At 37.1% G+C, this 27272-nt stretch overlaps 1 protein-coding gene across 50 annotated transcripts in view; it reads left to right on the forward strand.

The window, feature by feature from the left end:
- The window catches only part of ANK2 (ankyrin 2), a 627576-nt gene that overhangs the window by 561945 nt on the left and 38359 nt on the right, over positions 1 to 27272 (forward strand). For 24 of the 50 annotated variants that reach the window (XM_070504620.1, XM_070504625.1, XM_070504609.1 and 21 more), the window contains 7 exons: positions 4384 to 4486; positions 5176 to 5279; positions 16426 to 16650; positions 19254 to 19408; positions 21609 to 21820; positions 22128 to 22332; positions 24773 to 24869. In XM_070504620.1, coding sequence (XP_070360721.1) covers positions 4384 to 4486; positions 5176 to 5279; positions 16426 to 16650; positions 19254 to 19408; positions 21609 to 21820; positions 22128 to 22332; positions 24773 to 24869 — 1101 coding nt within the window. Of the gene's footprint in view, positions 1 to 4383; positions 4487 to 5175; positions 5280 to 10124; positions 10161 to 16425; positions 16651 to 18168; positions 18268 to 19253; positions 19409 to 21608; positions 21821 to 22127; positions 22333 to 24772; positions 24870 to 27272 lie in introns of all 50 variants that reach the window. The other 26 variants (XM_070504608.1, XM_014863579.3, XM_070504626.1 and 23 more) reach the window with 5 other exon arrangements.

Here is a 27272-nt window from a genome sequence, read left to right on the forward strand (position 1 = left end):
TAATGTATGAGTAATCATATTACTGTCAGCCGAAAAGCCTTTATTTTCAGCATGGTCTCTCTTAAGAATAAGTGCTTGATTTAGTCCTTTTTCCTTCTTTGAAAGTACTTAGGTTGAGAAAGAATTTAGAATAATACTTTCTATAAAGCAGGGTTCTATGGTCTGATGATTGTACTTGAACCGAATACTTACCAGCATGTAAGCACGGGGGGTATGAAACTAAGAAGACATGGTTGGTTCTCCAGGTCCACACTTGCATTTCTAGAACACCAGATATAGTCGTGATCTCCATGATAGAATTACAGGCAGTCTTTCATTTTCATGTTTTTTTTGTTTATTTATTTTGCTTAGACATTTCAATATGTTACCTATTTTCGGTAACCATTTTTCCTTCTCATTATTTCTTTATTTGGTATGCTTTCAATAGTACCATGCCCAGGTAGGTATTATGTAGTATGAAACCATGACCTTCCTGGATGCAGCCACATTTCTCTGCTCACTGCTCAATGTGTGTGTGTGTGTGTGTGTATGTGTGTGAGTTGGCAGGGAGTGCTCATATTCTAGAATTATGGATTTATTCTCAAATTAGGATTTTTATGTATTAAATTAAATAGCTTTTGAGCTAAAAGGGTGCATATATTACTAGAATGAAAGTCTGTGACATGCCCCAGGCATGACTTTGTCTTAGTGGTCACAGTTTCACCTTGTTATTGATAAAACATTAGCAAGCTTCCCCGAGAGGAACCTAATTAGCTGATGTATAGTTGGGAATGATAGAGAAATGATTCTGATGCCTAACATGTACATGGATGCAGAAGGAAAAAAGTAGGGGCAATATAGGATACATTGAATTAAAACACAACCAAGTTCTGATGAGTTGGATTTTGTGTCCATTTTATTTTGTTATTGCTTACAAATTAAAAATGCTATCCAAATTCTATGTAAAACACTAAACAACAGCAAACCACAGATGCTTCTCCATGTATCAAAGTCAATACATTGAAAATTTTGGATATTTACTTGTCCAGTAGGGTTTGAAAACTCCATTAATTGAATGTCTATTAAATATTACAGGTTACTAAGATAGTAATTATTATGCTTTCCAGTGAAATTACAGAGTTTGATAGTAACTCCTGTGTGTCCATAAAGCAGTTGTACCATAGTGAAAAAAGTATAAATTTAAGACCATAATGAAACTTTTGGCACATCCCTTAGCTGAACCGTAAGTAAAAATTTACACTTCTATGGACAGTGTTATTGTAAATTTATTAAATTAAATGACCTCTGAATTAATTTGAAAAATGGCAACTCCATTGTAAAGTACTTAAATGTGTTTGTGATATTTTATATCAGGATGGACATTTCTGATGCAGGGACTTGAATTATTGCACACCTTTATGCCATTCACTATTCCTTCAGAGAGAATAATTTGTCTGCTGCTGGGATATTCTACCTTTATTTCATTTAACTAGAGTGTATGACATCATAGAAAAAAGAGCAATTAGAAACTATAAGCATTGATGAAATAACCAATTTGCCTTTTAGCAGTCAGTAAACAGAGTGAGCTAGAATAAAATCATAGAGGACAGAGGTATTTAGACACATGGTTCCAACTTACTCATTCTCCTTGTCTCTCCAGCTTTTCCTATTCTCTGTCTCCATATCCTAATATGTTTCTTTCTCTCCCCTAATCTGCTTTTTGTGGTTGTAAGTCACTTTGTCTCTTTCTTTCCTTCTTCTTCCTCTGTATTTCTTTTCTGTTGGGGCTTTAGGAAAGATAAAAAAATAACACCAAAGCCCTTCTGCCCTCTTGGTTCAAAACCAATTAAGAGATAGACCCAGGTAAAAGGGAGATGGAGATCAAAAATCCACCTTTATTACTCAGGCATTGATTGCAAAATGTGGCTTTATATTTGCAGCCAAATGAGCTCCTTCAAGTCTAATTCCTAGAATAGACAGACATCCACTCACCTGTGGTATCTCCCTGAGAGTGGAAATTGAGACTTGGCTGCCTTCTTTCAAAGTTTAGACGTTTACAATGGTGGCAACCACATCACTAGGTCTTATTTAAAGAACCATTATTTACCATTCAGTTTGTTCCCATCCAAGCTAAATTTCCATTTCCCTTTGAAACCTGTGTGTCTGCTATCCCAGTGCTACATTTAAAGGTCTACCTGGTGACAGAGTCCCCACTTGCTTTTATGAGCAGGCATTTCTAGTCTTGTATCCCAATGCCTCTTGCTCCTTTTGTACTGTTCATTCTTATAGATCTAGCACCTTTAAATGTGTGATGTTATAATCTGGATCTTTGAATTCTAAAGCCATGGATAGAGATTATGTAATTAACAAATCTCAGCCCAGTAGAACTTGATGGGGCAAGATGGTTGAGCCCATAGATGGACATATCATTTCCAGAGGTTGACCCTTCTACTATTTTCCCTCCCGTGGACCAATTCAAAACAAAATCAAGGAGAATAGAATTTAAGAGCTGGCAATCTAGTGCTGCCTGGTACAAAGCACACACAAGTGAATCTTAACTCTCTTTGTGGTTTAAAGCAGGAAAAAAATGGTTCAGTCCCTCAGTTGAGACAAGCTTTTGCTAAGATTAAAAACCCTTTTCCCCAATAATTTAATCCATTTCTAATCCTCAAATTCAAGGTCAGGCCAAGGTTAGTCACAGCAGCCCACAGCCTGTTTATGAAGTGCACCATCAAAACCCAGCTGTGCAACTGTAAAATCAGCCATAATACAGGCTGGCTCCAACGGCCAGGATTAACATGCCTGTGGACGGGTTTACTAAGGGATCCAGGATGCTCCTGACTTGGCCCTGTCAGGAGCCTCTATCATCTCCAAAAGCCTGTATAACATGAAATAGCGAATTCCCAAATTATATGTAGATTTCATTTCAACACCCAGATTTATATAGTGTAAACACATAGGATCAGAGAGTCATCTCCGTTGATTCATGTCACTTACCCTCTAATAGTCAGGGTCTAGTTTTTAGGCATAAAACCTACAACAGAATAGGAGGGAGAAGGCGCTAAATTACTATGAATTATCTACCAAGTGATGTTTCCTCAAAGATCATTGAAGTTGGCTATATTGACACCTCATAAAGATGACAGTATATGGTTTACAAAATTAGGTATATTTGAAAGATGAAAATAGTTCCTGCTAATAAATACACTAACTTGACATTTAGTCCATAATTCTACAATGCTTCACTAGCCAAATACTGACTAGCTAAAGTAAATCAAACTTTGCCTCTATAAATGTTGCGAAAGCTTGCAGAGTTCTTTATTTTCCCCTATGGGCTTTGGGCTAATATTTTGAATACAGATCTTTAATTCTTGGACTAACGTGTACAAAATATAGTTTATTTAAGATATCAACCTATTTGTCATTTGATTGTACAAATTGATTAGGAAGGAATGAAATTGCATCTTTGTAAATGTCACATTTACCCATCTGAGTATATAATTTAGAACTTTGAAATCAGATTTATCAAAAATGTAAAACATTGATTGTCAAGGCCTAAATCCCATTTTTAAGCCAAACCTCGTTTTTGGTTAGTGTGCACTGGCAGTTTATTTTTGTGCTGGCAGATGTGTCTGTGTTCTTGGTTGGTGCTTAGAAACAGCTTCTTGTGCTCTTGCATCTCATTGCCAGCACCTTTTGGTGCTTCACTCACCACGTACAGGACATGCAAAGGGAACAGTGCTGTCCTTTGAAATAGCATTGTTGGAGACACCAGAGACAAACAAGAGGAACTCCACTTCCGCAGGAAGCATGCATCTGGCCACAGTTCATTTCACTCTGTAGCTTCCAGGGGAAGGCACCAACATCCAGTCATTCACACTTGGGGAGGAGGAGAAAGAAGCATGGAGAGAATGGAAAATGAGTGAAAGTGAAACCTGTGCTTTCATTTTGTTCTCTCTGAAGACTATTTTCCCCCTAATATTTTTCTTAGTTTCAGGGGGATTAACATTTAACTCAGATTTAAGCAATCTATCCTGGAATTATTTCCAGTGTGAATTTCTTATACTGGCAGTAAGTAAACCACAGTTGCTGGTTTCAGACATTTCTGGGAAGAAAATGAATCAGATTAGGAGTATCAAATTTTAACTTCTGGATTCCCTTGTGTCCTTGCCATTGAGTGGTAGGAACCAGTCAAAAGGTGTGTTAGTTTAGTTGTTGGACAGAGAGGTAGGACGACACAGAGACCTGTGTTTTCTTCTCCCACGGTTGTGATTTATGTTCCCCTGGAAGTTGCACTGTTAGCTAATAGCACGCTTTTTTCACTCTCCTGCTCTGCTCTTCATTTCATCCGCCCAACCCTACCTGCTGTTGGTATATGACCATGGCCTCCTGCCAACCTACCAGCCTTCGATCCTTCAGTTCCGACAGGTCTCACACCCTGAGCCATGCCTCCTACCTGAGGGACAGTGCTATGATTGACGACACGGTTGTGATCCCCAGTCACCAGGTATGTGACTTTTTACCTTCGCGTTTCTGCTTTCTGGAGAGATTTTTAATCTTACCTGATGCTGGAAATGTCCAGAGAAAGATTTTTACACTAAAAAAAAAAGATTATCATAATTCTGTTGACAAACTATGATAAGAGATTTGAGGGTTTTCGTACAACTTGAAAACTGTTCAGTAGATTTTAAAATGAGCAAAGTTTTTCTAAAGTAACACACTGCTTCTTTCTTCAGTTATGCTGAATTCTTCTGTGGATGTTATATATAAAAATCTGTTTCTTTATAACGTCCCTAATAAAGAAAAAAGCGAAGTAGGATGCCTTCAAGGTGTAAGCTGAGTGGTACAAGTTAAAAAACATCTTAATGTTTACAATTGTTATTGATGTAAAATTTATTATGAAATATTTTAATTTTAGGACTGAGTTTATCTGCTTTGGCTGATTGGATATAGGGAAATAGATGAACCCCTGCTCTCCTCAAAGGCAATGACACAAATGTGATCTTATATCAATAACATAATTGAAATAGGAATGTATTATAAGAGATTCCTTTTTAATGCATTGGTCTTATATTTTTAAATGAAAGTTTTTCCAGGTAATAACACCTTCCTGTGGTACCACTTTTTGCAGTTCATTATATTTTACTTCAATGGAAGGAAAGTCTTGTTATTAAATTCAGTGTTCTTTGTGTTTAGGTGTCAGCGCTAGCCAAGGAGGCAGAAAGGAATTCTTATCGTCTCAGCTGGGGCACTGAGAACTTAGACAACGTGGCTCTTTCTTCCAGCCCTATTCATTCAGGGTGAGTAAATCAATATTATGTATCCAGATCAAGAGGTAAAAAGAGATGAGAGTGAAAATAACAGCCTTGTCCAGTAGCTTTAGCTGATGGCTCGCTTACAGGGGAAGTGACCTTTGTTTAAACTTGTAAATAACATTGCTTTATCCAACATGGACTCTATCTCCAAAAACAAACCAGCAAAAAGGGTTGAATTGAGCATAGAAAAACTGATGATTGTTTTAAAATTCCTAGTAGAATTCCGTCGAACAGCTTGCTAACTAACCAGAATATATCCATGACCTCCTTACTGTTCACATTTTGTCTTTAAGACATCTTAAAAAGAGGTGCAGGATCATTTGCTTTCTAGAAAGTTCTATTTACTAAGATTAACTGACTAGTTTAATAAATGCCTTTCCTCACATGGTAATGCAATTAAAATAATGTTTTCAGGAGTTTGAGTCACACAGATAGGTAGAAGAGTTCATATGCCATTTGAAGTAGGGATATGCTGCAAAGGCAAATTTGAATGCAACAAGTCAGGTTCTCAATCATCTTTAAAAGCCATCCAGGTAATATATATGCCACTACTACGTAGGGCATGCTGCCTGTTTGTCGTAACTCAGTAAAAAGTGGAACTTTGAGTAAATAATTTTAAACATACTTAAAGATGTTCTTAAGGTGTAAGAATTTAATTATGTGGAATATAAATTCCTTAAAGAGTTTCAAATTGTAACACTCTTGAAAATTGGCTTTTCCCTTACATTTTAGTTTCAAGTTATATAGTAATTTCATAATTATGTATAAACCTTAAAATACTTTTTCATTTAATCACTTTTAAAGCCCTACCCATATTTTATCTAACTAAATGTGATACTTTGGTTTAAATTATTATCCCAAACTCTTTATCCATAATCCTCAGAACTATTTTGAGGAGTGGATCCTTTCTTGTTTTTATTATTCTAAAATATTCTCCTTTCAGGAAAGCATTCTAAGATAGTATAGTTAAAAATTTTGGACCTCAGGGCCGGCCCCGTGGCGGAGTGTTTAAGTTTGTGTGCTCCACTTCGGTGGCCCGGGGTTTCATCGGTTCGGATCCTGGGCACGGACATGGCACCACTCATCAGGCCACGTTGAGGTGGCGTCCCACATGCCACAACTAGAAGGACCCACAACTAAAATATACAACTATGTACTGGGGAGATTGGGGGAGAAAAAGCAGAAAGAAAAGAAAAAGATTGGCAACAGTTGTTAGCTCAGGTGCCAATCTTTAAAAAAAAAAATTTCTTTGGACCTCTTAGTCTAATCTTTCACTAAAGTCTCATAGGATATAAAATGTTATATAGATATTGAAAATAATCATAATGCTCTTTTCCTTGTTATATAAGTGAAAGTTAATTCTTGATACAAGAGTTATTGAAGGGAATAGAAACCAAATTAAACCTCATCCAACTTTACTTTGATATTTTTAAGTATAAAATGAGATAAATAAAATCTGACAACTATCAATTATTCAAAAAACATACCATTTCAATCTGCTACTAAATTTCTCAATGATGAGAAGAAGGAAAAGAGGCTTGGACCTAGAGTGTTGAAGGATAATAGATCAGAATCTGGAAACCATAATAAAGTATATGAAGTCTGTATCCAGCCTACAAAGTGACAAGATTATTTTAAGCAAAATGTGATCAACTATTAATAGCTGAATTTATAAAAGAGTCAAAGTGTTGTGGTAATACTTCAGTTTTCAAAATAATTTGTTTTAAAGAAGGAATTTCTTAAAAAAGTCTTTTAACTACTGAAGGTCAGTAAAATGCAGCCACTAAGTACATCCATATACATACCAATTGTATAAAACTAGATACATATATAAGTACTTATAGTTATTTGCTTATGATGAACCATGACGAACCAAGAGCATCCAGTGGCTAAAGATTAATTGCTTATTAAGATAAAGATCTTTAAAATCTTGGTCTCTAATAAACCAATTTTTCTGTGAACTTCAAACATGATCACTGACTCTAAATAATTCTCAACTCTGGCTGTATAGTAGAATCTCCTGGGAGCTTTAAAAAATACTGATGCCCAGGTCTCAACTCACATCAATTACATCAGAGTCTCTGTTGTTGGGGCCTTGGCGTTGGTATTTTCCGCAAGTGTCAATAATCCAAATATATGAATTTGATATACACTGTTAGAAAGAAAGATCTTTGCCTAATAAAACTTTGATTATTAGAGAGACCTGGGTAATTAACGTATACCTAGTTCTCTCAAACATTTTTTCTCTCTTCCATTCACTTGGGTATTCATTTTTCACATATTGTTGAATTCTACAAAGTACCAATCCTTGTGCCAGGCACTACGGAAAATAGATAAGTAAGACCTACCCTTACCTTTAAGAAATGCATCTATATGTTGTTATTTGAAGTTGGAAGACAATCTTTAGAAGAGAGATAACATGATGGTTAAGAGCGTGCTTTGGAGTCTGACCAATCAGAATTCCAGTTCTGGCCCTGACGCACAATATAGGACACTGGGCAAGTTATGTAAAATCTCTGAGTTTCAGTTTACTTATCTGTAGGACGAATGTTATATTATGGATCCCATATGAGAGCTTGCGGGATAAAATGCTTATATGAGTAGCATTTTGCTTAGAAAGAATAAGTACTCAATAAATCATAGCCATTACATTTATAATTTATTTATAATTTATACAATCCTCATACATCTTCCAGATCTTTCATAAATTCCAAATCAGTTCAGCAAAATGTATTCTGAATCCTCAAATACCAGTACCAATGTGGTACAATTCATAATGGCAGTGTTTGATTTATTGTTATCTTTATCAGATAGTCTATCATCTAGTAATGTCTCTACTATAGTATTGAACAGACAGTGCAACAGATGACTCTAATAAGATGGGTAATTACCATTGAAAACTCAATGGTTCTGAGTGTATTTGAAAGCCACCGTGATATTAATGTATATGAATAACGTTCATAATATCCTATCATGTAACAATGATTTCTTGTAGTTTTATTTGTTATACACTAGGTTCCTGAGTAGTAGTTTTTATATATTTTTCAAGGAACTAAGTTTCTTTTTAATTAACTGGGTGAATTCGTAAGCCACTTCAAAATCTGCCCAAAATGTAAGAAAAAAGTGGTTTTTGATAGAAGAGATAGTAAAGTTAGCTTTTTTATGCACATGTCACAATTTTGTGTATAATGTTCATTAGATTCTATAAAGGGACCTTAGATTAATAGAAGACATAGCTTCTACCAAGAAGTAGTATTAGTGTTTGCTTTCACCTCTCCTCTATGTTTCCAATGACTAATGTCCATGACTACAGGAGAATAGGTATTGGTGATTAAAAAACCTGTTCTGCCCAGTAGATACAGCCAATGTCTGGCAAAAGAAAGGCTGATAGTAGCATTTTCGTTGTTGTTCTTTAAGAGGTTGCATTATTGATTCACAGTCTAACCAACAGTTATTTCTAGCATCCCAATTATAAATATACCAACATAGCTTGGGTAAGAATTTGAATTTTACGGTTCTTCTCCAATTCATAAGTGCATAATGAATTAGCAGATGTAAGGTACAGTTCCCAGTAATAGCTAGTTTTGTGATTCATTTTAAATATTATTATTCCAAAGGTCTTTATTTTTATGTTTTTTTAATGATAGCCAAATACCAAAAATTAAATGAAAATTCATGATGTTATGCTACAAGATATTGTAGTAACTAGAAGTCCATAAGAAAGTGATGTTTTAGAGGACATATTTTTCATAAAAACATGTTGAAGGCAGTTTTGCTGTGAAGCTAAAGCTACTCTAAAACATCAAGTCTATTTTTAAAAAACATGTGAAGATATTAGCTCAAATAGTGGAAGTTGATATTTGAAATGCAAGGAAGTCAAAGCAGTTTCTCATTTGACAAAATTAATATTTGTCTAAATACCTATAGCAGTTAATTTAGTTCTTCATGTATTTCAAACACCCTAGGTCTTTTTAAGGTACATGAAGGTAAATTTTTTGGATGAAGAAAATTATTTTATAAGTGGCAAAACAAGTTTAGTAAGGTCGGATTTCTGGTCCATTAAACGTGTCCTTTCGTATATCATCAGGTGTTGAAAACACAAGAGAACTGTATGAAAACTTATGGAGGGTTTTGAGGAAGAGCAGACTCAGGTGGAAGAGGAGTGAAAGGCAAGCCTATAAAGGGGATTAGTCAGTGTGACCAGTGAGGAAGACAGCAATTCCCAAAGCAGAGAGCGAACATCTTGAAGAAAGCACTCAGACTTTGTTCGCATAGTGTTTTGTTACCTACTAGTAGGTAATTAATGTTACCTACTTTGCCTCATAGTTTACGCTACTGTTTGTCATTGAAGCTATTCTTTAAATTGTGCCTTTTCTGTGTGCATTTCTTCTGTAGTAGCCCAAAAGGGCATTGCCATTATTGTGAATATATTAAAAGCAGGAATGAAAAGCTTTGGAGACAGACTATGTCCATCAAATCAAAGACTTTGTAACTTTCATTAGAATACCCCTTGAGCTTTGGTAACTTCTTGGGCACTTAGACTTTAAGTGTCCCCACAAGCCAGTATTGAATTGGGCTACAAATCCATATCCATTGATTTTATAACATCCCCAGTTCCCTAAACTGGGAGTCACCACAGAGCCCTCCTCCCTTGCTCTTCTCTCAGCATTTGCATAGAGCTACATCTCATTTATATTTCCATCTTTTTTTCAATGAATACTGTATTGGTATATAAGCAATATATTTCTGTTGAAAGTCACCTCTGATTTCCTTCTTTATATTTCACTTTATCCATTCCTTCTCTGTGCTAAAGTATCTATTCTGTTGCAGCCGCACCTCTCCATGTCTTGATCGTGACAACAGCAGGTGAACTTCTGCATAATTCCTTCTCTGAACATGTTGCCTATTCCTCTCCCCTTTTACCATCTCCTTCTGCATAAACCTGCCTCAGGATGCTTTAGTGTGAAGATACCTAGCCAGAGAGAGAGAGTGCTTTATATTCTCCAGATTGTGGCCATTGCTGAATTCCCCTTTCTCTATGGTGAAGAGAAATTTTGTGCCAAAATTAATGTAGACTTACTCTGTGAGCACCTATCTTGGTCATGGGTCTCCACTTCTTAGCTTCTTTTGTGAGAAAAAGTGCTACATGGAGCTGAAAAATTTTATTCCCAGCAATTGTGCAAATCGGTTGAGCTATTTTAAAGTTGTTTTAAAGGTTATGATTTTAAATGTCACTTAGGAGAGGCTATTTAAACTATATTCTAGGTGAACCAAAGGCTGAAAGTTTATTAATAGTGCATTTCCTTGCTACTGCTGCTTTTAATGCAAACTTTTCATATTTTGGAAATTGTCTAGATATTTTGGAAATTGTTTTGATATCTTTTTCATATTTTGGAAATTGTTTAATATTTTGGAACGTTGACTAGAATCATTCAGTCAATGATTGATTCTAGTCAATGTGTCGAATGATTCTAGTCAATGTTCTAAAACATCCATTTTTCTATGTTACTTTGATAAAGTTATTTTTAAAGCTTCTTATTAGACTGCTGATGATAGTAATTTTATTACACAGTCCTCTCTCATGACACTACCAATTGTCTACAAATAAGACAATTTTATATTTCCAATTTTGAAAATTTTCTATCCATCCTTTTATTTTTTCTGAAACACACACTAAATATTATGTTTCTACACATGAACATAGTGAGTGGTAAATAATTATTTGGTGATTTTAATAAACTTGAGCCACTTTTTTCAAAGCCATTTTCTATCTGTTTTTCAGTTTATGGAATTTGAAGGGTTAGGAAGGAATTAAAGGAATTATAGAGGAAAAAGAGTTCATGATGTGGTTTTCTCACAGTACCCCAGGAATCAGATTTCATGGAAAGCCCTCTTGCTATGTATGTGTGGATCACTGAAGCACCCTGATGACTTTATTTTTTCCTGTTTTCACCCAAGAACTAACTCTGAATGCTGCAATCTCCTTCCCATCCCACCCCATGGTCCTGGATGAATTAAGAGTAAACCTAAGGATCAGGAACTTCTGGGGTGGAGGATGTAGTCCTCAAAAAACCAGAACCATTGTTTTCTGCCCCTCCTCTGAAGCATGTACCTGTTTAGCTAATCAAATTGTGAATCTGTAGGCAAGTCATCTGCATAATAATGGTGGATCGCTTTTGCTTTTATCCTTTTTAAATTGTGATAACATTGTATCTCACAATTTAGAAAACTTCAACAAGAATTTCTACTTTGCATGATTGCTGAGTTTCATTTGGAGAGTAAGATATGCAATTAAAGCCAAGTATGTTATGTGGTATTTTTTGTCTGCACAGTCTGAAGTCAATGTTTAGTGCAGTGTGTGTATACATTTTCTGCAAAACTACTCGTTGACTGTTTTAACCATAACAAATCATAACCATAGCAAAAATAATATACGTTTCTTGGAGTGGTAGCAGTTTATTTTCCAAATAGGCATTCTTCTAGAGCATCTGAAATGGAACATTTCAGTAGGCTTCCTAACGTAGTTAACAAGTAAATGGTACTGAGAATTTTAACACCAGCAGACCATCTTGGAGTTTATTTCCTCACAGTCTCTCATTTTATGGATGAGAAAACTGAAACCTAACGATGTTAAGCAACTTGCCCAAGGTTAGAGCAATAACTCAAGACAGAGATAGATCCAGGAAGGAGCATGGTACTTACTGCATTGTCTTGTGCTCTGTGATAGTAGTATTGTTATATCTTATTTAAATAGTTAGGTTCATAAACTAATAAAGACTCCATGTATATTAAATTGCTTTAGCAAAGTTCCAAGTTCACTGTAGGTATTGAATAAATGTTAGCTTCTCCATTTATTTTTTAGGCATTGTATGATATTGTACTATTATGTTTAAGACATTCAGAGTATAAAAAATCATATGGGTACAGGGAAAGAGAACGAGCATTTATTGAATTCTATAGGCTTTACCCACCTGTGATTTAATCCTCACTGTACCCGTAAGTGGTGACGTGATTATCCCTCATTGACAGATGATGCTTCAGTCTTCCAACTCACGAACGACAGAGCTGAGCTTCAATCCATATCCCATCTCCTCTGTACCTATTTAATTACATGTTTTTACTTCAATTCCTTTCATCTCCAAATGTGTGCAGGCATTATCTTGTCCCATTTTTAATCCCCTGAAATGGTGAGAAAGTCATATTTATTTAATCAACTCTAGTATGTGAACTGATTCATCTCATGACTCATGCCTTCCAACCTTTCACTTTTTCCTATGGTACAAAAAAGTACATGGTCTCTTACCATCTGCTTTTTGCTGTTTGAAATTGTTTGATACATTGCAGAATAACTGTACACTAATCTACTACCAATCCAAATAATGACAGCTTTTGATAGTCTGATATTTTTAATGAAAATGTGTACCCAATTTTGTATTACGAACTATTGGGATTAACTGATTAGCATGTTAACTGATTAGCATATTAGTTAACTTTTAGCTAAAAGAATTTTCATCAGTACCTAGATATAAACTTGAATCATTATTTCTCTTATTCCCTCTTATTTGAAGACAAGACTTCTTTTAGCATACAATTTTACGTATTCGGCTTTTTTATTAGGTGTTTATTCTACAATTACATTATTTGAGTCTAATTTGTTTAGAGTATTTTCTTGCTAAATTTACAGACATTTTTATTCATTATGACTATTATTTAATTCTTCCATGTCTTCCAATCCTCTTGTTTCTTTCTTGACATCTTTTTGTTTCGCTTTATTCTCAATCTCTGTCTCTCTCTCTTGCTGAAGAAAATCCCCTCGCTAGAGCATCACTGTTTGTAGTCTGTGCTGATTTCTTTGGTTATTTGATAAAGAAGCAAAGGCTTATTTTCTTTGGAGATTTAATTTTTCTTTTCTCTGAATTATGCATATTTGCACCTTAATTTTTCCAGTTTGCTTTGTGTTCTGATGCAGTACTTAGGGATTACTTTCCAGATCTATAATGACACAAACACACTTAGAGTTAAATTTATTTACTTGCAGCTTCAGTCTTTAAGTTCTTTTATTTTGATTTCCCAATCTTTGGTCTGTCTTCATGTAATTTCACTCATAAGAAAATGGTTTACTTTGGTCTATTCAAATGGTTTTTGCTTACTTTCATTTCTTACTAGTCCTCTATCAAGAGAAATAAATTTATTGGTTCTCTCATTTTGGAGCAGGAAAAGGCCTGTAGAAGAATATTTCATATTAAGGATACTCCTTCCCAACTATTTTGCTATTTTATGAGCTGAAACATGTGAGTGTAGTAATTTGAATGAGTTCTAACTGGATTGGTTGTGCAGAGACCAAATGAAATTGCCTTCTACTTTAGCCTTCTTCTCTCTTTATTAGACAGAAATATATACAACTTCTTACAACTTGCCCTTTTCAGTCTTCCATTCATTCACTTATTCAACAATTATTTATCAACTACCTATTATGTGCTCCATCCACATTGTGCTGGGCCTTGGGGGAACACAGGAAGAAATATGGAGAACAAGGCCGCTGCCGTTATGGCATGTATATGACTCCTGTATTTGGTTATAATTCATTTTTCATTGACCAGGAAAGTAAGTGATTCTGAGTAAGCGATACCATCGTGTGACATCTGGGGCTTAGACTATGACCATCTTGGCAGCAGCAATTATGTCTTTTCTGTGTTCTCAGTTCCTAGCAGGGCACCTGACACTTAATAGGGTAACAAACATTACACGGGGAGCATGGAAATGGAAATTATGGAGTAAATGAGAACAAAAGAGAATTTCAAAAGGAACAGTCAATGATACAAACTCAGAGAAAGTAATTAAACATATAGTTACTCAAACATTGTTACAGCCAAGAACATAGCGACTTCAATTAATGCACCACTAGAGGATGCCCTATATGCTCTTCTAGGTGGAGGCATTGTATAAGCTATAAGCCGTCCCCGGAATGGATATAGTGGAAATATAATAGCACGTAGCATGAGTGTGGAAACTCCCTAAATGCCTTCAAAAGATACAAATAGTATTGAAGATTGATAATATTAAGCAGATGCATTGTAATAATTCCTTACTAGTCTGAGTCCCTGTTCTGCTCACCAATGGTGATAGTAACCAAAAGATAAAGCAAAAAATTAGAGAAAGTCAGAAATATGGCAATGAGTTTGGAACAGCACTGGTTAAAACTTAAGTAGCTTTTTTCTAGTGTTTATAAAAATCCTAGTCAAAAATAATACAATGGCATGGAAACTTTTATATTCATGGAGAAGTTTTACCAGTTCTTCCAATCTTTTGAGCAATGTTACATTTTAAAAAACAAATAGGAAAGAATTTTTTTTAAGAATTCATACTGAAAGACTACTTAGTAGTAGGAAAGCAGCCAACATTTTCTCATTGTGTTTTGATAAAGACCAGAAACATCCACACCTCAGTACTGGACTGTTGGTTACATAGGGCGGGGCATGAATGGCCCGTCTAGGCTGGCTCCTGCATGTGGGAAGGACTCTGGTGCCTCTTCTTGTGGTCTCGTCCTGCATGGTGTGCTTCAGACAGGGACTCTGGGCTCCTTCACATCCATTTTTGATACTAGCAACAGGATTTCTGTTTAATCGCATGCTTAATAATGCGCTCTGTGTTCTGCTGTGAAGAGGATGCTAAGATATTTTTTCTTCACTTGTCTAAAAATAACATAAATGTATTGTGTTTCTATCCCATAATTTACTTTGATGAAATTGCTTCAAATGTTTTAAATGTTGTCATGGATGCAGTATCTAGGTGTGGTGAATCTGGTATAGTTCTGCGCTGGTGAAGCTATAAGTAGATCCATAATACACCTATATGGTGCTTTCCTCTTTCTGTTTTGGTCTAAAAATCTTACAAATACAATGAAAACTGGGAAAGACAGTAATGTAGTTTGTGTAAGGGCGTACACACTGTTTGTTTGTGTCCTTGTGTATATGTGCACAACAGTCAGATTGCCTGGTTTAATTTTTGCTCCTTGACAAAGTGAGTGCCTCCAACACATTAATGAGTGTTATGACTAACAAAATGACAGGAACTGACACAAAGCTGCATCAGGATCTGTTAAGATTGTCCCAAAGGAAACAACTTCAAAGTAAATCAAACCTTTCCTCTTGGTACATTTAAAATAAACAGGCTGAGTCACCTTGGATTCATGAACAGTTAGCTTGGGAAAAATAATAGAGATCCCTTTACATTTCTAAATTATTAGCTATGATGTCCCACGTTCAATTTACTATAATTTGGGGAAAATCTTGATGCACAGATATCCTCCATCAACATGAGCCCAGGGTTTCCCACTTCAAAACAGAGTAGAAGGTGTTTATAATCTTGTTTCCTGTCCACCCCATCTTTGTTTCAGTTAGCATGGCACGACAGAGAGATTCCTACTTAAGAAGTGAAAAAGTGCTTTTCAACCAGTAAATTGGTTCTATCTAAAACATTTTATTATGTTGCTTTTCCTCTTCTTTGAAATGTAATCAGTTACAAACCTGCATCCTGGGTAAGATGTTGGAGCAGGATGCATGTACACAGGTTAGATCTTGGGAGAAGGCCTGGGAATCTTTTTTTTTCCTAAGTCATAGAATTATGTTAAAATGAGCTAGACAAGATGGAATTTAGAAAAGTCGAGTTAACTTAGATAAACTGCAGTTTGGTCGTTCCTCTCTGCTCTATCCTTATGTTGTTTCAATATGGGGATTTTTCAGGACACACTTAGAAGGAAGCAGGAGCCTTTGCATTTGTAACAAAAGAAGACTCCTCAGTGTTCTTAATTTAATTTCATTCCACTTTCTTTCTAAGTCAATTGGGCATAGTATTAATTTACAGTTTATATTTAATATCACTATTGTTAACAAGAATTAGCAGACTTCTTTAGTTCAAAATAATACAAAAATTGAAACAATAATGAAACAGAAATAAAGGCATTGTTATAAAGTAAAATAACCTTTAAGGACAAAGTTTTTGCTACTATGCATATAAATAGAAAAGAGGTGTTTGGGGAACATAGCATTATGGAAAAAAATTAACTTGACAAAGCTTATCTCTCTGCCTCTGATATTTCACAACACATCTAATCTTCTATTTTAATTTTTAGTTTCCTGGTTAGTTTTATGGTGGATGCCCGAGGTGGTGCTATGCGAGGATGCAGACACAATGGGCTCCGTATCATTATTCCCCCTCGGAAATGTACTGCCCCGACACGAGTCACCTGCCGACTGGTCAAACGCCATAGGCTGGCAACAATGCCTCCAATGGTGGAAGGAGAAGGCCTGGCCAGTCGCCTGATCGAAGTTGGACCTTCTGGTGCTCAGTTCCTTGGGTAAGGGTTTCTGATAAACCTCCCACTTAGTCACCGGTGAGCTTGTGTCCTCTACATGAAATCACTAGGATGGAGTGGAAAAAGGTACGTCAAAACGTTTTGAAAGAAGATTGGCCCCTATGAAATTGTGTAAAACTTGGAAGTAGCACCTCAATGCTTGACTACACTTACATGCCTCTCTTTGAAGGCATTAATGAGTTAAACATTCAGGTGAATTATTATTCTTTCTCTTTGGATGTGATAATAGCTGCTAGACTCCCAATGTGAATAATCATGTTTTAGCTGATGGTAGGTATTTTTTATTTCATCTGAGACTTAAGTGGTAAAGTCATAAAGAAGAAATACTACTCTATTCTAAACATAAATTTAAAGCCTCATGTCATTATGAAACAGAGTCATTATCTTCACTTTGGAAAGCAGTGTTGCCTTTATAGAAGATCCAAAAATTTAGTCTATGTGATTGTCTTTTCTGTTATCAAAATTGCTACCTTGAGTCTTAAAATTACACCGGGAGTCTATTTAGTCGTAGTTTTCATGAAGACAACAAAATCCAGACTAACTTCCGCCATGCTCTTTTTAGCAATTTTGAGCAGAAATTAGCATTTCTTCTTTCTTCTGTTGTTTGTATGGCTGCTATTATGTTAAGCGGTATCTCAATATCCCAAGAAATGAATAGCTACCGCTGAAAAGTGACGAAAGGACAAAGTTTTGGACGGGGACGAGTTTCAAAATACTTTGAAACAAATCAATTGTATTTAAGTCTTGTCATATCGAGTCTTTGTGCTTAAAAACTGGGAGAAAATCCTAGGAATCATGAACTCTTTTGCTTTGCCAATGTCATACTGGGGAGAGGATTTCTTGCTTTAGAATTCAGAAAATGTTCTAAAGCTATGTAATTTGGAGCAAACTCTTAACTGGTTGCTCCAAATTCTGTTCACACCTGAAAAGGGGTGTGTCTGTATTTCCCAACTAAGGAAACCCCCTCCTGTGTCCTCTTGTCAGACAGACCAGGGATCTAGAAGGAGCCTGTGAAGTTCTGGGTTGCATCAGAGAATGCCATTATGGTTGGAGCACTTCCCCCACAAGTCCTTCTGTGCTCTGGACCAGGCCCTTTTCCCTCCCTCGTGCTCAGGCTTTTAGGCTTTTTAGTAATCTTCAGATCTGTCAAGGAATATCCATGAAAACATCTGGCCTCTCTACCGAGTCAGAGTTTTTATTGTATTCCCAACAGCTTGGTCTTTCTTGTGGAGCATATTATTTTTCTTTTTTGGCTCATGCCCTGGCAGTGAACCTAAATGGGGACAGATCCAGCCCCTAAGTGCTCTCCTTCCACACACCTCCATTGTACACTCTGGGTCTCGGTTCCTTGCTCTTTGTGACCAATGGAGGGGCAGAACCAAACGCAGTGTGAAACCGCACTTCACCCTGTTGCTCAGCTGGAGACGCTGGGGTTCTGTGGGAAACAACGCCTGAAGCTGACCTATGTTCTTTCTTTTACTGCTGCTTGGATGTGCTCAGTAAACTTCACCTGCCCACGGCTCCTCCCCCACTTAATGAGGGAGAAAGTTTGGTCAGCCGCATCCTTCAGCTGGGGCCTCCTGGAACCAAATTCCTTGGGTAGGAGTGACTTAAAACAAATTGATGGCTGCTGGCCCCCATTCTTCTCCTTCTTCTGCAATATGATTTCTCTTTTTGTCATTGTGACCATGACATGTCCCTCTCTATGATTTAAATTCTGTATAACCTATCTTTAGTAGACCATTTCTGACCCTTGTGGTATGTGACTTTTATTTTTGAGTGATGTTTTTATATCTTTTCCCTTAAAGTGCTGTGACCTTCATTTTCGTTTAAAGCATGAGATCTGCCTAGTTGTACTATGTGCTAGTTATGATGTTGTTATGATAAATTCGGAGTCTGTATCAAAGCAACCTGGACTGAAAAATCAAAAGCCTCTGTACATTCTGAGAGTGAATGCAACCTGACAGTAGTGGGGTGGCGCATGTTCTGGATCCTGAATATAATAGGCATTGCACACAATTGGGCTGTCTGCTGAGGTGCTCGATTCAAGCCACATGTGTGCACATGCCTATTGTTACCCCGAATGAAGAAAATATAAACAAAAACCATGAGTGCATGACTCTTTAGTTCCCAAGTCTTAAACTTTTCTGACATCTCCTCATTTACAACACATCAAACTGTGCAACACGTGAGCCATTTTCCCTCTTAAACCATTTTGTCATTTTGCACCTTGTAGAAAACGTTTCAGGAGGTTGGCACACATCCCAGATATGCATGTACATTTCTTTTGGTTAAATGTGTTCTACTTACATTTATCAAAGGAGAAGTTCAAGAATGCCACATGCACTCACAGGGAAACATCATTTGGCTAAAGGTAGCAGCATGACCCTGAGGATTGGTGCCCCTGAGGTGGAGTGCTACTGTGCAACCATCTGCTAGCCGACAGCTCCAGAGGACAGCCCACTCTGTCTCTGTCCCCAGAAAGAGAAGAATTCCAGGTCACTTTGCGACAGACAGAGTCAAGGTGCTTGTCTTGCTGTTGGTTAGCTCCTGTCCACACTAAACCTTCTGCCTTACCATGACAGGCCTGTGATCGTGGAGATCCCTCATTTTGCCGCCCTTCGAGGAAAGGAGAGGGAACTGGTGGTCCTGCGCAGTGAGAACGGGGACAGCTGGAAAGAGCATTACTGTGAATACACTGAAGACGAATTGAATGAAATCCTTAATGGCATGGATGAAGGTACTTCATACTGAGGGTTTTCAAAGAACTCTAAAGTGGAGGCATGAAAACAGTGCACTTCATTATGACCTAGGGGAATCTGGCATGTTCCAGTGATGCTGAGATGGAAGGCACAATTTATTTACCTAGTCTTACTTCTCTTGCATGCAGGAAAAAAAATCCTTTAAATAGCAAATATCTCATTTTAGTAACGAGACATACTATGTCTCCATCTTTAGTGTGGACTTTTTCAAAACTAAGACGCAAGATAGAATAGATATTATTGTTTTGTAACAAAATAAGCTGATACTGGATAATAAATCTGTGACTTTAAAAAATGCCTCACTTGAAAATTTAGATATTTAAGACACTGGTAAAAAGTGCTCAGCTTTTCTATTGAAAAACTTACATATCCCATAACTAGTGCATCATGGGATAATATAATTTCTTTTTAACTTTCGATTATTAAGGATTCAAACGTCCACATACAATTCACACAGGAAGTTAGCCAGGGTCGAATTTCATAGACACACGTACACATATAGTTAAGGAACTTATTTTTTCATTATGTCTTTAGACTCTGTAAATCCCAAATCCAGCTTGGGCCATTTTACCACAGGTTGAAATATCTGTTTGACTAGAAGGAAGTGGCTCATTCTTGGGCTCGTTAGGTTGCACAGAGACAAGGTCCAGTCCTAATACCAGGAGACCTGTTCTACTTTAAGTAACTACACAAATAGGGCAAGGTCTTTGCCTAAATGCCAAGAGCATGCCAAATGTTGTATAGCGCTGGACACACAGCTGCACAGCTGTTGTCATGTCTCTCTGTCTTCTGGGATTGCTGCAGTAGCTTCAGGTGTGGCTTGTGGATAGTAGACCAACAGCTGATGCTTTCATATTTCTTTCTGCATCCTGCTGAAATTGAATAAGATTAGAGACCAGGCTTCCACTATCCACAGGGTGGGTGGAAGAAGAAAGTATGCCCTCTAGATGTATAGGTCAGTATCTTCCAAGCAAGATACAAAGATCAGGAATCTTACTGATAAAGCCTGTTCCATGCAATATTTAGCTGCTCTGCTTCTTGGAACCATTTCTTTTGCCCACGTTTAGTTTTAGGATGTTTTCCTCTGAGATATTTATCTGACATTGACACTGCCATGAGCATTGGCATCTTGTCCTCGGACGGGGGCCTGCTGTTGTTACTTTCTACATAGGTAAAAAGCTCGTTTTAAAACAAAGATTCAGATTTGTGTATTTTCACAGTCATTATGTTTGGAAATGCATTCTTGTGTAAGCGTATGCTAGTGTTTACCAGAGCATCAGTGATGCATGATCAGATTCCAGGACTTCTGGCTTTTGGTACCTAGTTATACTCAATAGTCAAAAACACCACATAGTTGCTATTCCTGACTCTGTAATGAATTGTAAATGATTTCTAAAAATGAAAAACTTTCCATAATCTCTTAATAAATTCAGTAATCCACTTAGTTCAAATTTTCTACATTTTAAACCAGTCTGATTTTTTGTATTGCCCTACATATCTGCACTAATGCCCATGGTCCTGTCCTCCTGATGCTGGACGATAAGTTTGATAAGTTAATGGTTTCCAGGGAATATTGAAACCCTGGATTCATAATTACTGACCGTTTTTTATATCCACAGTGACTATCTCAAAAAACTGTCCTACTGGAGTAAACACACAAACACAAACCTTGCCCTTCAAGACAGGTTTTATTCCTGCCTATTCCCTTGAGAACTGAAAGGGCTTTATTACTTTTTAAAACCACAGTAACTAGTTTTTGAGCTAATTTTGAAATTGCAAAGAAAGGGAGTTCATAAAGAGTTTCCTCCCTATCACATGAACCAAGAATAGAATAGGTTCATTTTCATCCCAGGTTTGCCCTCAAACCCCCTCCTTTACAAGGCAGCTCTGCAATACTGCATCTCAAACTAGATGTTTTTCTTTCACAGCGCCCTGGAGAAACCTAGTTTGCACAAAAAAATAAGACATGCAAAATAAATATTAACGGGTCTTGAAAGATTGCAAATTTTTTTTCTGGTATTGTTAGGATAGCCTTGTTTTTAAAATTTTCCTATTATTTAAAAAGAAAAAAGTGCTTTGCTGCCACGTCTGTTCACTCTTAGCCATGCCAGTGAGTTTGCTAGAATGCTTTCAGAAGGAAGCCCTTGCTGTATGAAGATGGGTCATTTCTTGTCGCAGTGCTGGATAGCCCGGAAGACCTAGAAAAGAAACGCATCTGCCGCATCATCACCCGCGACTTCCCACAGTACTTTGCAGTGGTGTCTCGCATCAAACAGGACAGCAACCTGATTGGCCCAGAGGGAGGCGTTCTGAGCAGCACGGTGGTGCCCCAGGTGCAGGCCGTCTTCCCAGAGGGGGCCCTGACCAAGCGGATCCGCGTAGGCCTGCAGGTATGCCCGTGTTAAGACGCAAGGTCACCCAACATGGATTTCATTCTGGTGATTAAAAAATCACCTTTTCAAATCAGCTTTTCAAATGGGAAATAAATGGTTAAAGAATCTACTTATCCCTGGGTGAGCAAAAGCTGTCATTATAAAGTTTTAGAGGAGTGCTTAGAAACAGTACTAAACTCACAGTTATCTTACTTGAAGCCCCCAAACTGATTTACGAGATAAAAAGCAATGCGTTGAGTAAGAAATTTGACATGAAATATAATGATGTGTTGTTATTTTTAATACTTTTCTTTTCCTCACAAAGGCTCAACCTATGCACAGCGAGCTGGTTAAGAAGATCCTAGGCAACAAAGCTACCTTCAGCCCTATTGTCACTTTGGAACCTAGAAGGAGAAAATTTCACAAGCCAATTACCATGACCATTCCTGTCCCCAAAGCTTCAAGTGATGTCATGTTGAATGGTTTTGGGGGAGATGCCCCAACATTAAGATTACTATGCAGCATAACAGGTGAGTCACGTAGGACTGTGTTAGTAAATGTTCTGAAAGAAGAAACTTAGATCGTTGCAAATGTTAAATTACCTTTGTCATAAGATGCCTACAGGGTTATATGCATTGATTCAGAAAAACATTCTAATTAACTCGGGAAGTGAAGGGTGGTGGGAAATGAGCTAATATTTCTAAATAAAGCCTGTGTGCCAAACTATTAGACCCATCATTTGCATTGTCATTTTAATCTTCACATTAGTCCTATGAGGAAACTTTAACCCCATTTTACTGAAAAGGAAATCAAGTTTGAGAAAAGTTGTATAACTTGCCTGAGATTATACCCTAAATATTTGGCAGAGTTGGGATTCCAGTCCAAGCCCATATACCTCAGAGGCCAAACTTTAAGCTTTCGTTGAAGACATCATCTTGTAGCTTTTGAAAAATAAATAGCGTCTTGAATAATTATACCCAGTAGTTCAAACCAAACTTTTCTAAGAATTGGTTATGTGTTTCTCATTGATCTATTGAACTAACTTTGGAAAAACAAAGTAAAGATTTTTAACATTTAACTGAATTTTGGTCTTTTCAACTGGAAGTTGTAATACCTTTCAGACAACTACCAAACTCCAGAAGGACATTCCCAGAACATTGGTTGTCTCTGCCCAATAATACCATCACAAATGGTGTCAGGTGAAAAATCCATATAAGCAACCTATGCTCAAGCTACACAACTTGACTGATAATTTCCCTATTGAACAGTAACTACATGGTACTGGCATTCAGTAAATATTTTGTTTTTGGGTAGGAATAATAACCATCCCTGGTTGTTTAGGTATTGTTAGAATTTTTTTTGTTGTTTCTCCTTCATATTGGCAGGAATGTTCACCCTTATTTTAGTATTAATTAATTATTATTAGTAGTATTTTTATTATTAGTAGTAGTATTTTTTCTTATTAGTATTTTTTCCATGCTTATGATAGCAAGTTGTTGAGACTTTACCCCATAGGTTTATTAATATGACGAAATTTTCAAATATATGGATTAAAGTGAGTGTGGGGGGAAATCACATGCTTCACCTATGATCTCTTGCCTGGTTGCTCATTTTTCGTTATTACCTAGTGTTCCTGGGTGTCTTTCCCATACTTTTTGGTCCATGTATATATGATTAACTTTTCTATGATGCTCAACATAATAGCATGGAAGCAAAACAAGATTGAAAAGAGTCTGTGGCACATCTTGCCCTTGTAGATGATCAAGTGGGTACCAGGTGGGCCTAGACGCTATCTAATCTAGTCACTCTAGCTGTCTGTCTTCAGATGGGCTTGCACCAAACGATTTCTTAAATTTATTTATTAAGTTTAAAAAAACATGCTTAACCTATGTGTTTGGATTTTTGTGTTTTGCTATGTTATATTATACAGTTCTGCTAAGAATTTTTATTTTAAAGGCCTATTAGAATAAGTTTCCATGACCTTTCTTTGATAACCCGTTTCTTTCTTTAAGAAACTTTAGAGTCAAAATTTTTCTTCATCTCAATTGCATATTCCTCCTGTGCTGTTAAATCTACACCAGCTTAATTTTTCAGTGGAAATGAAAGTGGGCATCAGCCTTTGTGGTGATTTTCCTATGTGCAGAGGCCAGCCTGTGGCATTCATTCATTTGTTCATTCACCCTGCAGGACTTATTGAGCTCTTTATATTTTCCAAGCATCTCTTTTTTGCCAACCTTCAGTTGTAAACTGAGAGGAAACTTTGTTTCTTGAAAATAAGTTCATGGGGCTGGCCTGGTGGCATAGTGCTTAAGTTTACACACTCCGCTTTGGCAGCCAGGGGTTTGTGGGTTCAGATTCCGGGCACAGACCCACATACTGCTCTTCAAGCCATGCTGTGACAGCATCCCACATACAAAGTGGAGGAGGATTGGCACAGATGTTAGCTCAGAGACTATCTTTCTTAAGGTAAAAGAGGAAGATTGACAATGGATGTTACCTCAGGCCCAATCTTCCTCACCAAAAAAATAAATAAATAAGAGAATAATTGCATAAAATATGAAGTTCAGGAACAAAAGAATTTTTGTACTTTTCATTAATTTAGCAAAGTATTCAGCTCCTTGGTTGGTCAAAGGATCTTTTAAAATAATCAACTGTATACAGTTCAAAATTATCTTAACAGCCTAGCAGTTACAATAAAAGCTTCAGAATGTCAGGCAGAGAATAGAACACCTAGTAATTTGAAGCAGTTATTCAAATAACCTCCCTTAAATTTAGTTCCTTGGAAGGTGGTGTTTATTTTCAGTGTGTCATTTTTTTAGCACATAGTTTTTAGTTATTTTGTTTCCAGTGTGTCATTCTGAGGGGTGGATGGGATATGCTGGTGAACACAGCCAGAACCACAGAGATTTTATTTTACAATCCAGAGTCTGGAGTTTTGCCTGATTTTTTTCAACAATTGTATTATTTCAGGTGGAACCACCCCTGCTCAGTGGGAAGATATTACAGGAACTACGCCATTAACATTTGTCAATGAATGTGTTTCCTTTACAACCAATGTGTCTGCCAGGTATGGTTATGCAGCACAGAGAAGCCACTATGATATTGTCCCCTCCCCCTAAACTGTCTTTTGTTTTGTTTTCTTTTGTTTCTTACATTCTTTAAAAGTGAATTTTTTTTATTTGGTTTTAAATATGGTCTGCATTTACTTTCATGTTTTAAACTAGACCTGCCAGCAAATGTAATAATGATGATACAGTAATAAAGTCCAACGAGTCAGGTTAAAATCTAAGGAAAATCAGTGATTGTCGGCTTTGACTGTGTGACCCCGTGTCTGGTTTTAGCAGCCAGCGCTTTTTCCAGCCCCAAAGGTCTTACGAATGATCAGTTTCCTGCTGTCAACAAAATAGCCTGAACTACTTTTTCCAACAGAACGATAACAGAAACACAACGCCCACTGTGGTTTGCTTAAATGGTTTGGAGGTTTCAGTGACTCTTCGGTGTCCTAACACATTTACACATTACCCATTTAAATATCACACATCTTTAAAAAGCTGAAGCTATCTAATTTTATTTCATATGCACACACTAACTCAATTTATTAATGTTAGTTCCCATTCGCATGATCTTTAATGGATAGCTAAGCATTTTCCCATTTATTTAATTTGATTACTACAACAGCTTTGTGACTTAAGTAGGGCAAGAGGTATTATGTCCGTTTTACAGATGAGAAAACTGGAGCTGAGAGTGGTTAAAGCTTAAATTCCTATTCTAGGGGGGAAGAAAAGATAGAAATGCATGAAGAATTCAGTTCTAATGCACAGCCATCACTGGGTGTGGTGGCACATGTTTGTAGTTCCAGCCACCCCAAGGGCTCAATTGTTGTCTCTGGTTCTGTGCATCAGTGTGCTCGGCCACTCATGCACCCACACCCCAAGGTGAGAAAATGACAAGTTCTGAATGAGAGGTACACCAGAGGCACCAAAAGAATTCAGAGGAGGGCATTCTTGTTGGGGTTTTCAGAGAGGATGTCTGAGAAGAGGTGACTCATGAGGCATGTAGGACAAAATAGGCAGATAAAAGCGGAAGAGAGAGTCACATGAGCAAAAATGCAGAGATAGCATGCAGAAAGGTTATTGGGGTATAGCAACAATGATCTTGAGGTCTATACTTCAGAAATAATGTTGGAATGTTGGTTGACAACATTGTTTAGAGAAAGCCTTATAGGACAGACCGAGAAGTCAGGAGTTTTTTAGTTATTGTATTAATAAATTAACTCCCAGACAACTGAAGAAACAGTGACTAAAATATCGTTGAATCAGTATAAAGAGAAAGGGAGTATTGAGTGCCTGCCAAGAGCTGGGAACTATGCTGAACCTTGACAACTGAAATAAGCCAGACATAAAAGGACGAATATTACACGATTCCACCTATATGAGGTACCTAGACAAGGCACATTCATAGAGACAGAAAGTATAATAGAGGTTACCAGGGTCTGGAGTGAGGAGGAGAATTGAAAATCATTGTTGAATGGGTGTAGTGTTTCTGTTTGGGATGAGGAAAAAGTTCAGGAGAGCCGGTTCTGATGGCTTAGTGGTTAAAGTTCAATGTGCTCCACTTTGGTGTACCAGGTTCAGTTCCCAGGCACGGAACCATACCACTCATCTGTCAGTAGCCATGCTGTGGTGGCAGCTCACACAGAAGAACCAGAAGAACTTACAACTATATATAACTATGTACTGGGACTTTGGGGGTGGGGAAAGGAGGAAGTTTGGCAACAGAGGTTAGCTTACGGGGAATCTTCCCCTGCAAAAAAAAAAAAAAAAGTTCTGGAAATGGATAGCTGTAATGGTTGCACAGTACTGTAAATGTACTTAATGCCAATGAATCATACACTTAAAAATGGTTAAAATAGTAAATTTTATGTTATGTACACTTTACCAAAAAGCCAGAAACAAAAAAAAACAAGAAGAGAGATGGATCAGAAATTTGAAGAAAAGAGAAGCCAAGAGGACAAGGACATCTCATGAATGTTTGAAGATTGTAGGAAAGGAGTCAAGAGAAGGAGGTGGCTGTTGATGGAGAAAGGTTTCAGAGCACAAGGCCCTGGAATAACCCTTTGGAAGTGTATAGATAGCAAATTGGAAAAACGTCCATCTGGTGGCCTCTACTTTCTCAGTGGAGTTATCTTTCTTACGGCCTGACGTGAGGGGGAAGCTCGAGGAGTGTCATAAAGGTTTAGTGTTGTCACTATGCTGAGTAAAATGATATATGAGGAAAAAGTTGCCAAGCAACGTCACAGACTCAGCTGAGGCTAGAAATCATAAATTAGTCACAAAACCAATAATTTCTTCTATGAATTATATTCAGCAATATTTAGGAGTTCTGGAGCAAAAGCAGATTTTTAAAAATGGTTAGATTGATCCAACCTGGGTGACTGGAGAGGTTTTTGGAAAAGAATGAGGAGATGAGG

The sequence above is a fragment of the Equus asinus genome, chromosome 3, assembly GCF_041296235.1.
Source record: "Equus asinus isolate D_3611 breed Donkey chromosome 3, EquAss-T2T_v2, whole genome shotgun sequence".
Classification (NCBI taxonomy): Eukaryota; Metazoa; Chordata; class Mammalia; order Perissodactyla; family Equidae; genus Equus; species Equus asinus.